This window comes from Nicotiana tabacum, unplaced genomic scaffold (assembly GCF_000715075.1).
Source record: "Nicotiana tabacum cultivar K326 unplaced genomic scaffold, ASM71507v2 Un00058, whole genome shotgun sequence".
Lineage (NCBI taxonomy): Eukaryota > Viridiplantae > Streptophyta > Magnoliopsida > Solanales > Solanaceae > Nicotiana > Nicotiana tabacum.
In genome coordinates this window covers 222780-238332 of record NW_027438296.1, presented here as the reverse complement: position 1 = coordinate 238332, position 15553 = coordinate 222780, and the positions used below count along the sequence as shown (strand labels likewise).

At 40.3% G+C, this 15553-nt stretch overlaps 1 protein-coding gene across 1 annotated transcript; it reads left to right on the top strand.

Moving 5' to 3' along the window:
- The first annotated feature begins 290 nt into the window (after positions 1–290).
- LOC142178924 (uncharacterized) lies at positions 291–1544 on the top strand. The gene has a single exon (XM_075248740.1). It carries the CDS (start codon positions 291–293, stop codon positions 1542–1544), a length of 1254 nt encoding a protein of 417 aa, XP_075104841.1.
- Positions 1545–15553: the final 14009 nt, after the last annotated feature.

Sequence of the window (15553 nt, the reverse complement as noted above, 5' to 3'; positions counted from 1 at the left end):
TGATAAAGAAAAAATAGAACACCATTGCAGATATTATTCAGGATCTTATACAGAACCACAAGAAAAGTGGGAAATAAATAGAAAAGAACTATTTGCATTATATAAATGTTTGTTAGCATTTGAACCATATATAGTTTACAACAGATTTATTGTAAGAACAGATAATACCCAAGTAAAATGGTGGATAACCAGAAAAGTACAAGATTCAGTTACAACAAAAGAAATACGCAGGCTGGTATTAAATATATTAAACTTTACATTTACAATTGAAATTATCACTACTAACAAGAATGTTGTTGCAGATTACTTATCAAGACAAAGCTACCCAAACTGAACCAGATAATACAATGAAAAATCTACTCTTAGCCATGACTACACTTTGTAAGAAAGTGGAAAGTATGGACGAAGAGATACAGCTAATAAAGAAAACAGCTAGTAGTCAGCAGCATGACTCAAAAAATGCGGAGATAAGACGATCGGAAGTCTCTAAAATTCCAGAGCTAGAAGGTGACGTTGAGAAACACCTAAAAACTCATAACAGTTTGTTAAATGCAGTTACAGGGAGCAGCACAGCTAGCAGTTCATCTGCAAAGAAGAAGGAAGAAATTAAACCTAGACACATAAATATAAATATGAACAATTTATTTTCAAAACCGTTCATACAGAAAAATATCCAAAATACCCAGAACGAAATATTCCTACCACCACAGATAAATACCTACAAAGAAAGTTTGAACCAAACCAAAAAGACATACAACCATATAACCCGTACATACATAGACAACATATATAAAATACAAAACTTTCTAAACAAAAACCCAAGATCCCAAACTACCCAGAATCCAAATGAAGATTATATTACCCATTATCTAACAGGATACAATAAACTAATAGCACTACCAAATACAAATGCAAAACTAGTAGCCACTTGCTACAATTACGGATTACTAGATACCGTATATACACAAACAGGACAGGAGATAGCTACCATACCAGAGTTACACAGAGCATTTATGCAGTACAAAAGAATAACTAAAGGAACATTATTCTATATACGATTTTATTCAGCTACAGCAGAGATATTATATGAAGAGATAAAGCCTATCATACAAGTTATCAAGATCGGACTTACAAGGGAAATGCTCGTACCAGAAAAAATAGAAGAACAAGAAGAGATAGAAAAAATAAATATTCCAGACTTTTATGCAAATAAAAGAATTATTGGAATATCTACTATACTAAATGAACTAGCAAACAACTACCTAAATCAGAATGCTATTTGGAGTTATTATTCAAGAGAACAAACAATGATATATTCAAATTGCAGAGAAATACGAGAAGCAGATATGGAAGAACTAAGACAGTGGGTCTTAAGTTTTTTAAAGCCAGAACAACCTACAACCACAAGAGCTATAAGGACGAATTTCATTTCTCCAGAATTATTAACAAGATATTGCAAGCTAATCAGTCACAAATATCCAGACCACATATGCTCAAAATGCAAAGGAGAAGATAATATCGTTCCAGACGTACAACTGGAATAAACAAAGAAGAAGATTACTGAAGAAGAAGACGACAAACTAGGCGACAAAAAGCTATGGCAGACAAGATAAAGTGAAAGAATTACTAGATTCTTTTCTTTTTCTTTTCTTTAATGTAAAAGTCGTAAAGTAAATAGTCTTTTACTTTACAAATAGTAAGAGTCAGTCTCATGAACAGTAAAGGTCGTTCATGAATAGTAAGAGTCAAGAGTCAGTCTCATGAACAGTAAAGGTCGTTCATGAATAGTAAGAGTCAAGAGTCAGTTTCATGAACAGCAAAGGTCGTTCATGAACAGTCACTTTTGTAATATTTAAATAAGCCTTTCAATTATCAATAAAAAAAATAGGCTGCAACTTAGCAACCAAATCTCTCTCTTCTCTCCTCTCTCTAATATACTCAAAGATAAAAATACAGGAAAGCTAAGAATCAAGAAGCTATGGATAAACAAGAAGATATGAAAGCTATGGATCAACAGGGAGTTACCGAGAATCTACAAAAACAGGTATGTCATATTATAACTATGAGTAGCTAAACTAGTATATTCCTGATAATCTCTTACATGTAGATTATAATCATACATCATATAATAGTACTGTTATAGAAATCATCTTGAGAAAGTTTGCCATGAAAATATGCTAAGAGTAGGTAAACCCAGACTATGCATCCTAAGGTTGAAACCGGTAGGCAGAGAAGCCGTTTAGGGGAGTAAACGAAGTTGAAGCACTGTTAGGGTAACTGATTGAAGCAAAAAGTCATGGTAGTGACCAGAAAAGATGATTAAAATAACTTATTATAATATGATGAATAATTATAATAGACATAGAGATTAAAGGGAATATGTTTAGCAAATCATATGATAAAATGAACACTTATTTAATAGATGATGATCTTAATTATAAAATACTTATACTATATATACTAAGAAATATCAATAATGATGTAAGAAGAATAATCTACGAGAAATTACTTAAAATTGAAATAACAGAACTAATGAACCAAAATTGGACAGAATTAATTATACCGGAAACAGATTTATATGAATTAGACCTATATTTTGATAACACATGATGAATCATATATATCTACAATATTGGCAACAAATTACAGATAATATAGATTTACTAACAAACCTAGTAAAAAATAATATAGAAGAATATCAAAGAACCCAAGATATAGAATATATAGAATATGTATTAGAATGTATATCAGAAATAATTAGAATAATTCCATTACAAAAAGAATTTTATGAAAAAGCCTTTAAGGATGAATGGTTGGAACATGGGCAATCATTTCCTGGAGGTGGTAGTAGTAATCTTTCTGTTGGCGGGCACAATTGGAACATGAAATTTAAGGATGCTACCTCTGCTGCTCAAGCAGCGGCTGATTTTGCAGAACATGCAAGCCTAGCTGCCAGAGCTGTTGTAGAACTTTCAAGGCAATATTATGTTGATGATGGTAGTTCATGCCACTTAGGTTTCAAGTATGAAAGGTTGGAACATGGGCAATCATTTCCTGGAGGTGGTAGTAGTAATATTTCTGTTGGCAGGCAGAATTGGAACATGAAATTTAAGGATGCTACCTCTGTTGCTCAAGCAGCGGCTGATTTTGCAGAACATGCAAGCTTAGCTGCCAGAGCTATTCTAGAACTTTCAAGGCAATATTGTGTTGATGATGGTTTTTCATGCCACTTAGGTTTCAAAGATGAAAGGTTGGAACATGGGCAATCATTTCCTAGAGATGGTAATTGTAATTTTTCTGTTGGCAGGCAGAATTGGAACATGAAATTAAAGGATGCTACCTCTGCCGCTCAAGCAGCGGTTGAGTTTGCAGAACATGCAGGCCTAGCTGTCAGAGCTGTTGTAGAACTTTCAAGGCAATATTGTGTTGATGATGGTGGTTCATGCCACTTAGGTTTCAAGGATGAAAGGTTGGAACATGGGCAATCATTTACTGGCGATGGTAATGGTAATTTTTCTATTGGCAGGCAGAATTGGAACATGAAATTTAAGGATGCTACCTCTGCTGCTCAAGCAGCGGCTGAGTTTGCAGAACATGCAAACCTAGCTGCCAGATCTGTTGTAGAACTTTCAAGGCAATATTGTGTTGATGATGGTGGTTCATGCCACTTAGGTTTCAAAGATGAAAGGTTGGAACATGGGCAATCATTTCCTGGAGATGGTAATTGTAATTCTTTTGTTGGCAGGTAGAATTGAAACATGAAATTTAAGGATGCTACCTCTGCTGCTCAAGCAGCGGCTGAGTTTGCAGAACATGCAAGACTAGCTGCCAGAGCTGTTGTAGAACTTTCACGGCAATATTGTGTTGATGATGGTGGTTCATGCTACTTAGGTTTCAAGGATGAAAGGTTGGAACATGGGCAATCACTTCCTGGAGGTGGTAATAGTAATATTTCTGTTGGCAGGCAGAATTGGAACATGAAATTTAAGGATGCTACCTCTGTTGCTCAAGCAGCGGCTGATTTTGCAGAATATGCAAGCTTAGCTGCCAGAGCTATTGTAGATCTTTCAAGGCAATATTGTGTTGATGATGGTTTTTCATACCACTTAGGTTTCAAAGATGAAAGGTTGGAACATGGGCAATCATTTCTTGGAGATGGTAATTGTAATTTTTCTGTTGGCAGGTAGAATTGGAACATGAACCTTAAGGATGCTACCTTTGCTACTCAAGCAGCGGCTGAGTTTGCAGAACATGCAGGCCTAGCTGCCAGAGCTGTTGTAGAACTTTCAAGGCAATATTGTGTTGATGATGGTGGTTCATGCCACGTAGGTTTCAAGGATGAAAGTTGGAACATGGGCAATCATTTACTGGCGATGGTAATGGTAATTTTTCTGTTGGCAGGCAGAATTGGAACATGAAATATAAGGATGCTACCTCTTCTGCTCAAGCAGCGGCTGAGTTTGCCGAACATGCAAAACTAGCTGCCAGAGCTGTTGTAGAACTTTCAAGGCAATATTGTGTTGATGATGGTGGTTCATGCCACTTAGGTTTCGAGGATGAAAGGTTGGAACATGGGCAATCATTTCCTGGTGATGGTAATGGTAATTTTCATTTGGAAGGCAGAATTGGAACATGAAATTAAAGGATGCTACCTCTGCCGCTCAAGCAGCGGCTGAGTTTACAGAACATGCAGGCCTAGCTGCCAGAGCTGTTGTAGAACTTTCAAGGCAATATTGTGTTGATGATGGTGGTTCATGCCACTTACGTTTCAAGGATGAAAGGTTGGAACATGGGCAATCATTTCCTGGAGATGGTAATTGTAATTTTTCTATTAGCAGGTAGAATTAGAACATGAAATTTAAGGATGCTACCTCTGCTGCTCCATCAGCGGCTGAGTTTGCAGAACATGCAGGCCTAGCTGCCAAAGCTGTTGTAGAACTTTCAAGAAAATATTGTGTTGATGATGGTGGTTCATGCCACTTAGGTTTCAAGAATGAAAGGTTGGAACATGGGCAATCATTTACTGGAGATGGTAATGGTAATTTTTCTGTTGGCACGCAGAATTGGAACATGAAATTTAAGGATGCTACCTCTGTTGCTCAAGCAGTGGCTGAGTTTGCAGAACATGCAAACCTAGCTGCCAGAGCTGTTGTAGAACATTCAAGGCAATATTGTGTTGATGATGGTGGTTCATGCCACTTAGGTTTCAATGATGAAAGGTTGGAACATAGGCAATCATTTCCTGGACATGGTAATTGTAATTTTTCTGTTGGCAGGTAGAATTGGAACATGAAATTTAAGGATGCTACCTCTACTGCTCAAGCCGCGGCTGAGTTTGCAGAATATGCAAGCCTAGCTGCCAGAGCTGTTGTAGAACTTTCAAGGGAATATTGTGTTGATAATAGTGGTTCATGCCACTTAGGTTTCAAGGATGAAAGGTTGGAACATGGGCAATAATTTCCTGGTGAAGGTAATGGTTATTTTTCAGTTGGCAGGCAGAATTAGAACATGAAATTAAAGGATGCTACCTCTGCCGCTCAAGCAGCGGCTGAGTTTACAGAACATGCAGGCCTAGCTGCCAGAGCTGTTATAGAACTTTCAAGGCAATATTGTGTTGATGTCGGTGGTTCATGCCACTTAGGTTTCAAGGATGAAAGGTTGGAACATGGGCAATCATTTCCTGGAGATGGTAATTTTTCTGTTGGCAGGCAGAATTGGAACACGAAATTTAAGGATGCTACCTCTGCTGCTCAAGCAGCGGCTGAGTTTGCAGAACATGCAAGCCTAGCTGCCAGAGCTGTTGTAGAACTTTAAAGGCAATAGTGTGTTGATGATGGTGGTTCATGCCACTTAGGTTTCAAGGATGAAAGGTTGGAACATGGGCAATCATTTCCTGAAGATGGTAATGGTAATTTTTCTGTTGGCAGGCAGAATTGGAACATGAAATTTAAGGATGCTACCTCTGCTGCTCAAGCAGCGGCTGAGTTTGCAGAACATGCAAGCCTAGCTGCCAGAGCTATGTTAGAACTTTCAAGGCAATATTATGTTAATGATGGTAGTTCATACCACTTAGGTTTCAAGGATGAAAGGTTGGAACATGGGCAATCATTTCCTGGAGGTGGTTGTAGTAATTTTTCTGTTGGCAGGCAGAATTGGAACATGAAATTTAAGGATGCTACCTCTGTTGCTCAAGCAGCGGCTGATTTTGCAGAACATGCAAGCCTAGCTGACAGAGCTGTTGTAGAACTTTCAATGCAATATTGTGATGATGATGGTGGTTCATGCCACTTAGGTTTCAAAGATGAAAGGTTGGAAAATGGGCAATAATTTACTGGAGATGTAATGGTAATTTTTCAGTTGGCAAGCAGAATTGGAACATGAAATTTAAGGATGCTACCTCTGCTGCAGAGTTTGCAGAACATGCAAGCCTAGCTGCCAGAGCTGTTGTAGAACTTTCAAGGCAATATTGTGTTGATAATGGTGGTTCATGCCACTTAGGTTTCAAGGATGAAAGGATGGAACATGGGCAATCATTTCATGCATATGGTAATGGTAATTTTTCTGTTGGCAGGTAGAATTGGAACATGAAATTTAAGGATGCTACCTCTGCTGCTCAAGCAGCGGCTGAGTTTGCAAAACATGCAAACATAGTTGCCAGAGCTGTTGTAGAACTTTCAAGGCAATATGTTGTTGATGATGGTGGTTCATGCCACTTAGGTTTCAAGGATGAAAGGTTGGAACATGGGCAATCATTTACAGGAGATGGTAATGGTAATTTTTCTGTTGGCAGGTAGAATTGGAACATGAAATTTAAGGATGCTACCTCTACTGCTCAAGCAGCGGCTGAGTTTGCAGAGCATGCAAGCCTAGCTGCCAGAGCTATTGTAGAACTTTTAAGGAAATATTATGTTGATAATGGTGGTTCATGCCACTTAGGTTTCAAGGATGAAAGGTTGGAACATGGGCAATCATTCCCTGGAGATGGTAATGGTAATTTTTCAGTTGGCAGGCAGAATTGGAACATGAAATTTAAGGATGCTACCTCTGCTGCTCAAGCAGCGGCTGAGTTTTTAGAACATGCAAGCCTAGCTGCCAGAGCTGTTGTAGAACTTTCAAAGCAATATTGTGTTGATAATGGTGGTTCATGCCACTTAGGTTTCAAGGATGAAAGGTTGGAACATGGGTAATCATTTCCTGGAGATGGTAATGGTAATTTTTCAGTTGGCAGGCAATATTGGAACATGAAATTTAAGGATGCTACCTCTGCTGCTCAAGCAGCGGCAGAGTTTGCAGAACATGCAAACCTAGCTGCCAGAGCTGTTGTAGAACTTTCAAGGCAATTTTGTGTTGATGATGGTGGTTCATGCCATTTAGGTTTCAAATATGAAAGGTTGGAACATGGGCAATCATTTCCTGGAGATGGTAATTGTAATTTTTCTGTTGGCAGGTAGAATTGGAACATGAAATTTAAGGATGCTACCTCTGCTGCTCAAGCAGCGGCTGAGTTTGCAGAACATGCAAGCCTAGCTGCCAGAGCTGTTGTAGAACTTTCAAGGCAATATTGTGTTGATAATGGTGGTTCATGCCACTTAGGTTTCAAGGATGAAAGGTTGGAACATGGGCAATCATTTCATGGATATGGTAATTTTTCTGTTGGCAGGCAGAATTGGAACATGAAATTTAAGGATGCTACCTCTGCTGCTCAAGCAGCGGCTGAGTTTGAAGAACATGTAAACCTAGCTGCCAGAGCTGTTGTAGAACTTTAAAGGCAATAGTGTGTTGATGATGGTGGTTCATGCCACTTAGGTTTCAAGGATGGAAGGTTGGAACATGGGCAATCATTTCCTGGAGATGGTAAATTTTCTATTGCCAGGCAGAATTAGAACATGAAATTTAAGGATGCTACCTCTGCTGCTCAAGCAGCGGCTGAGTTTGCAGAACATGGTGGCCTAGCTGCCAGAGCTGTTGTAGAACTTTCAAGGAAATATTGTGTTGATTTTGGTGGTTCATGCCACTTAGGTTTCAAGGATGAAAGGTTGGAACATGGGCAATCATTTCCTGGAGATGGTAATTTTTCTGATGGCAGGCAGAATTGGAACATGAAATTTAAGGATGCTACCTCTGCTGCTCAAGCAGCGGCTGAGTTTGCAGAACATGCAAGCCTAGCTGCCAGAGCTGTTGTAGAACTTTAAAGGCAATAGTGTGTTGATTATGGTGGTTCATGCCACTTAGGTTTCAAGGATGAAAGGTTGGAACATGGGCAATCATTTTCTGGAGATGGTAATGGTAATTTTTCTGTTGGCAGGTAGAATTGGAACATGAAATTTAAGGATGCTACCTCTGCTGCTCAAGCTACGGCTGACTTTGCAGATCATGCAAGCCTAGCTGCCAGAGCTGTGTTAGAACTTTCAAGGCAATATTATGTTAATGATAGTAGTTCATACCACTTAGGTTTCAAGGATGAAAGAGTGGAACATGGGCAATCATTTCCTGGAGGTGGTTGTAGTAATTTTTCTGTTGGCAGGCAGAATTGGAACATGAAATTTAAGGATGCTACCTCTGTTGCTCAAGCAGCGGCTGATTTTGCAGAACATGCAAGCCTAGCTGACAGAGCTGTTGTAGAACTTTCAATGCAATATTGTGATGATGATGGTGGTTCATGCCACTTAGGTTTCAAAGATGAAAGGTTGGAACATGGGCAATGATTTACTTGAGATGGTAATGGTAATTTTTCAGTTGGCAGGCAGAATTGGAACATGAAATTTAAGGATGCTACCTCTGCTGCTGAGTTTGCAGAACATGCAAGCCTAGCTGCCAGAGCTGTTGTAGAATTTCAAGGCAATATTATATTGATAATAGTGGTTCATGCCACTTAGGTTTCAAGGATGAAAGATGGAACATGGGCAATCATTTCATGCATATGGTAATGGTAATTTTTCTGTTGGCAGGTAGAAGTGGAACATGAAATTTAAGGATGCTACCTCTGCTGCTCAAGCAGCGGCTGAGTTTGCAAAACATGCAAACATAGTTGCCAGAGCTGTTGTAGAACTTTCAAGGCAATATGTTGTTGATGATGGTGGTTCATGCCACTTAGGTTTCAAGGATGAAAGTTTGGAACATGGGCAATCATTTACAGGAGATGGTAATGGTAATTTTTCTGTTAGCAGGTAGAATTGGAACATGAAATTTAAGGATGCTACCTCTACTGCTCAAGCAGCGGCTGAGTTTGCAGAGCATGCAAGCCTAGCTGCCAGAGCTATTGTAGAACTTTCAAGGCAATATTATGTTTATAATGGTGGTTCATGCCACTTAGGTTTCAAGGATGAAAGGTTGGAACATGGGCAATCATACCCTGGAGATGGTAATGGTAATTTTTCAGTTGGCAGGCAGAATTGGAACATGAAATTTAAGGATGCTACCTCTGCTGCTCAAGCAGCGGCTGAGTTTGCAGAACATGCAAGCCTAGCTGCCAGAGCTGTTGTAGAACTTTCAAGGCAATATTATGTTTATAATGGTGGTTCATGCCACTTAGGTTTCAAGGATGAAAGGTTGGAACATGGGCAATCATTCCCTGGAGATGGTAATGGTAATTTTTCAGTTGGCAGGCAGAATTGGAACATGAAATTTAAGGATGCTACCTCTGCTGCTCAAGCAGCGGCTGAGTTTGCAGAGCATGAAAGCCTAGCTGCCAGAGCTATTGTAGAACTTTCAAGGCAATATTATGTTGATAATGGTGGTTCATGCCACTTAGGTTTCAAGGATGAAAGGTTGGAACATGGGCAATCATTCCCTGGAGATGGTAATGGTAATTTTTCTGTTGGCAGGCAGAATTGGAACATGAAATTTAAGGATGCTACGTCTGCTGCTCAAGCAGCGGCTGAGTTTGCAGAACATGCAAGCCTAGCTGCCAGAGCTGTTATAGAACTTTCAAGGCAATATTGTGTTGATAATGGTGGTTCATGCCACTAAGGTTTCAAGGATGAAAGGTTTGAACATGGGCAATCATTTCATGGATATGGTAATTTTTCTGTTGGCAGGCAGAATTGGAACATGAAATTTAAGGATGCTACCTCTGCTGCTCAAGCAGCGGCAGAGTTTGCAGAACATGCAAACCTAGCTGCCAGAGATGTTGTAGAACTTTCAAGGCAATTTTGTGTTGATGATGGTGGTTCATGCCACTTAGGTTTCAAAGATGAAAGGTTGGAACATGGGCAATCATTTCCTAGAGATGGTAATTGTAATTTTTCTGTTGGCAGGTAGAATTGGAACATGAAATTTAAGGATGCTACCTCTGCTGCTCAAGCAGCGGCTGAGTTTGCAGAACATGCAAGCCTAGCTGCCAGAGCTGTTGTAGAACTTTCAAGGCAATATTATATTGATAATAGTGGTTCATGCCACTTAGGTTTCAAGGATGAAAGATGGAACATGGGCAATCATTTCATGCATATGGTAATGGTAATTTTTCTGTTGGCAGGTAGAAGTGGAACATGAAATTTAAGGATGCTACCTCTGCTGCTCAAGCAGCGGCTGAGTTTGCAAAACATGCAAACATAGTTGCCAGAGCTGTTGTAGAACTTTCAAGGCAATATGTTGTTGATGATGGTGGTTCATGCCACTTAGGTTTCAAGGATGAAAGTTTGGAACATGGGCAATCATTTACAGGAGATGGTAATGGTAATTTTTCTGTTAGCAGGTAGAATTGGAACATGAAATTTAAGGATGCTACCTCTACTGCTCAAGCAGCGGCTGAGTTTGCAGAGCATGCAAGCCTAGCTGCCAGAGCTATTGTAGAACTTTCAAGGCAATATTATGTTTATAATGGTGGTTCATGCCACTTAGGTTTCAAGGATGAAAGGTTGGAACATGGGCAATCATACCCTGGAGATGGTAATGGTAATTTTTCAGTTGGCAGGCAGAATTGGAACATGAAATTTAAGGATGCTACCTCTGCTGCTCAAGCAGCGGCTGAGTTTGCAGAACATGCAAGCCTAGCTGCCAGAGCTGTTGTAGAACTTTCAAGGCAATATTATGTTTATAATGGTGGTTCATGCCACTTAGGTTTCAAGGATGAAAGGTTGGAACATGGGCAATCATTCCCTGGAGATGGTAATGGTAATTTTTCAGTTGGCAGGCAGAATTGGAACATGAAATTTAAGGATGCTACCTCTGCTGCTCAAGCAGCGGCTGAGTTTGCAGAGCATGAAAGCCTAGCTGCCAGAGCTATTGTAGAACTTTCAAGGCAATATTATGTTGATAATGGTGGTTCATGCCACTTAGGTTTCAAGGATGAAAGGTTGGAACATGGGCAATCATTCCCTGGAGATGGTAATGGTAATTTTTCTGTTGGCAGGCAGAATTGGAACATGAAATTTAAGGATGCTACGTCTGCTGCTCAAGCAGCGGCTGAGTTTGCAGAACATGCAAGCCTAGCTGCCAGAGCTGTTATAGAACTTTCAAGGCAATATTGTGTTGATAATGGTGGTTCATGCCACTAAGGTTTCAAGGATGAAAGGTTTGAACATGGGCAATCATTTCATGGATATGGTAATTTTTCTGTTGGCAGGCAGAATTGGAACATGAAATTTAAGGATGCTACCTCTGCTGCTCAAGCAGCGGCAGAGTTTGCAGAACATGCAAACCTAGCTGCCAGAGATGTTGTAGAACTTTCAAGGCAATTTTGTGTTGATGATGGTGGTTCATGCCACTTAGGTTTCAAATATGAAAGGTTTGAACATGGGCAATCATTTCCTAGAGATGGTAATTGTAATTTTTCTGTTGGCAGGTAGAATTGGAACATGAAATTTAAGGATGCTACCTCTGCTGCTCAAGCAGCGGCTGAGTTTGCAGAACATGCAAGCCTAGCTACCAGAGCTGTTGTAGAACTTTCAAGGCAATATTATGTTGATAATGGTGGTTCATGCCACTTAGGTTTCAAGGATGAAAGGTTGGAACATGGGCAATCATTTCATGGAGATGGTAATGGTAATTTTTCAGTTGGCAGGCAAAATTGGAGCATGAAATTTAAGGATGCTACCTCTGCTGCTCAAGCAGCGGCTGAGTTTGCAGAACATGCAAGCCTAGCTGCCAGAGCTGTTGTAGAACTTTCAAGGCAATATTGTGTTTATGATGGTGGTTCATGCCACTTACGTTTCAAGGATGAAAGGTTGGAACATGGGCAATCATTTCCTGGAGATGGTAATTGTAATTTTTCTGTTGGCAGGTAGAATTGGAACATGAAATTTAAGGATGCTACCTTGAAACCTAAGTGGCATGAGCCACCATCATCAACACAATATTGCCTTGAAAGTTCTACAACAGCTCTGGCAGCTAGGCCACCATGTTCTGCAAACTCAGCCGCTGCTTGAGCAGCCGAGGTAGTATCCTTAAATTTCATGTTCTAATTCTACCTGCCAATAGAAAATTTACCATCTCCAGGAAATGATTGCCCATGTTCCAACCTTTCATCCTTGAAACCTAAGTGGCATGAACCACCGACATCAACACAATATTGCCTTGAAAGTTCTACAACAGCTCTGGCAGCTAGGCCTGCATATTCTGTAAACTCAGCCGCTGCTTGAGCGGCAGAGGTAGCATCCTTTAATTTCATGTTCCAATTCTGCCTGCCAAATGAAAAATTACCATTACCATCAGCAGGAAATTATTGCCCATGTTCCAACCTTTCATCCTTGAAACCTAAGTGGCATGAACCACTATTATCAACACAATATTTCCTTGAAAGTTCTACAACAGCTCTGGCAGCTAGGCTTGCATGTTCTGCAAACTCAGCCGCTGCTTGAGCAGCAGAGGTAGCATCCTTAAATTTCATGTTCCAATTCTACCTGCCAACAGAAAAATTACAATTACCATGTCCAGGAAATGATTGCCTATGATCCAACCTTTCATCATTGAAACCTAAGTGGCATGAACCACTATTATCAACACAATATTGCCTTGAAAGTTCAACAACAGCTCTGGCAGCTAGGCTTGCATGTTCTGCAAACTAAGCCGCTGCTGGAGCAGCAGAGGTAGCATCCTTAAATATCATGTTCTAATTCTACCTGCCAATAGAAAAATTACAATTACCATCTCCAGGAAATGATTGCCCATGTTCCAACCTTTCATCCTTGAAACGTAAGTGGCATGAACCACCATCATCAACACAATATTGCCTTGAAAGTTCTACAACAGCTCTGGCAGCTAGGCCTGCATGTTCTGTAAACTCAGCCGCTGCTTGAGCGGCAGAGGTAGCATCCTTTAATTTCATGTTCCAATTCTGCCTGCCAACTGAAAAATTACCATTACCATCACCAGGAAATGATTGCCCATGTTCCAACCTTTCATCCTTGAAACCTAAGTGGCATGAACCACCATTATCAACACAATATTGCCTTGAAAGTTCTACAACAGCTCTGGCAGCTAGGCTTGCATGTTCTGCAAACTCGGCCGCTGCTTGAGCAGCAGAGGTAGCATCCTTAAATTTCATGTTCCAATTCTGCCTGTCAATAAAAAATTTTCCATCTCCAGGAAATGATTGCCCATGTTCCAACCTTTCATCCTAGAAACCTAAGTGGCTTGAACCACCAGCATCAACACAGTATTGCCTTGAAAGTTCTACAACAGCTCTTGAGCTAGGCCTGCATGTTCTGCAAACTCAGCCGCTGCTTGAGCAGCAGAGGTAGCATCCTTAAATGTCATGTTCCAATTCTACCTGCCAACAGAAAAATTACCATTACCATCTCCAGGAAATGACTGCCCATGTTCCAACCTTTTATACTTGAAACCTAAGTGGCATGAACCACCATCATCAATACAATATTTCCTTGAAAGTTATACAACAGCTCTTGAGCTAAGCCTGCATGTTCTGCAAACTCAGCCGTTGCTTGAGCAGCAGAGGTAGCATCCTTAAATTTCATGTTCCAATTCGACCTGCCAACAGAAAAATTACCATTACCATCTCCAGGAAATGATTGCCCATGTTCCAACCTTTCATCCTTGAAACCTAAGTGGCATGAACCAGCATCATCAACACAATATTTCCTTGAATGTTCTACAACAGTTGTGGCAGCTAGGCCACCATGTTATGCAAACTCAACCGCTGCTTGAGCAGCAGAGGTAGCATCCTTAAATTTCATGTTCCAATTCTACCTGCCAACAGAAAAATTACAATTACCATCTCCAGGAAATGATTGCCCATGTTCCAACCTTTCATCCTTGAAACGTAAGTGGCATGAACCACCATCATAAACACAATATTGCCTTTAAAGTTCTACAACAGCTCTGGCAGCTAGGCTTGCATGTTCTGCAAACTCAGCCGCTGCTTGAGCAGCAGAGGTAGCATCCTTAAATTTCATGTTCCAATTCTGCCTGCCAACAGAAAAATTACTACTACCACCTCCAGGAAATGATTGCCCAAGTTCCAACCTTTCATCCTTGAAACCAAAGTGCCATGAACTACCATCATCAACATAATATTGCCTTGAAAGTTCTACAATAGCTCTGGCAGCTAGGCTTGCATGTTCTGCAAACTCAGCCGCTGCTTGAGCAGCAGAGGTAGCATCCTTAAATTTCATGTTCCAATTCTACCTGCCAACAAAAAAATTACCATTACCATCTCCAGGAAATGATTGTCCATGTTCCAACCTTTCATCCTTGAAACCTAAGTGGCATGAACCACCATCATCAACACAATATTGCCTTGAAAGTTCTACAACAGCTCTGGTAGCTAGACTTGCATGTTCTGCAAACTCAGCCGCTGCTTGAGCAGCAGAGGTAGCATCATAAATTTCATGTTCCAATTCTACCTGCCAACAGAAAAATTACCATTACCATCTCCAGGAAATGATTGCCCATGTTCCAACCTTTCATCCTTGAAACCTAAGTGGCATGAACCACCATCATCAACACAATATTTCCTTGAAAGTTCAACAACAGCTCTGGCAGCTAGGCTTGCATGTTCTGCAAACTCAGCCGCTGCTTGAGCAGCAGAGGTAGCATCCTTAAATTTCATGTTCCAATTCTACCTGCCAACAAAAAAATTACCATTACCATCTCCAGGAAATGATTGTCCATGTTCCAACCTTTCATCCTTGAAACCTAAGTGGCATGAACCACCATCATCAACACAATATTGCCTTGAAAGTTCTACAACAGCTCTGGTAGCTAGACTTGCATGTTCTGCAAACTCAGCCGCTGCTTGAGCAGCAGAGGTAGCATCATAAATTTCATGTTCCAATTCTACCTGCCAACAGAAAAATTACCATTACCATCTCCAGGAAATGATTGCCCATGTTCCAACCTTTCATCCTTGAAACCTAAGTGCCATGAACTACCATCATCAACATAATATTGCCTTGAAAGATCTACAACAGCTCTGGCAGCTAGGCTTGCATGTTCTGCAAACTCAGCCGCTGCTTGAGCAGCAGAGGTAGCATCCTTAAATTTCATGTTCCAATTCTACCTGCCAGCAGAAAAATTACCATTACCATCTCAAGGAAATGATTGCCCATGTTCCAACCTTTCATCCTTGAAATCTAAGTGGCATGAACCACCATCA

Coding starts and splice junctions, on each gene's coding strand:
- LOC142178924 (XM_075248740.1), top strand. CDS start 291: ATGTTGTTGCAGATTACTTATCAAGACAAAGCTACCCAAACTGAACCA.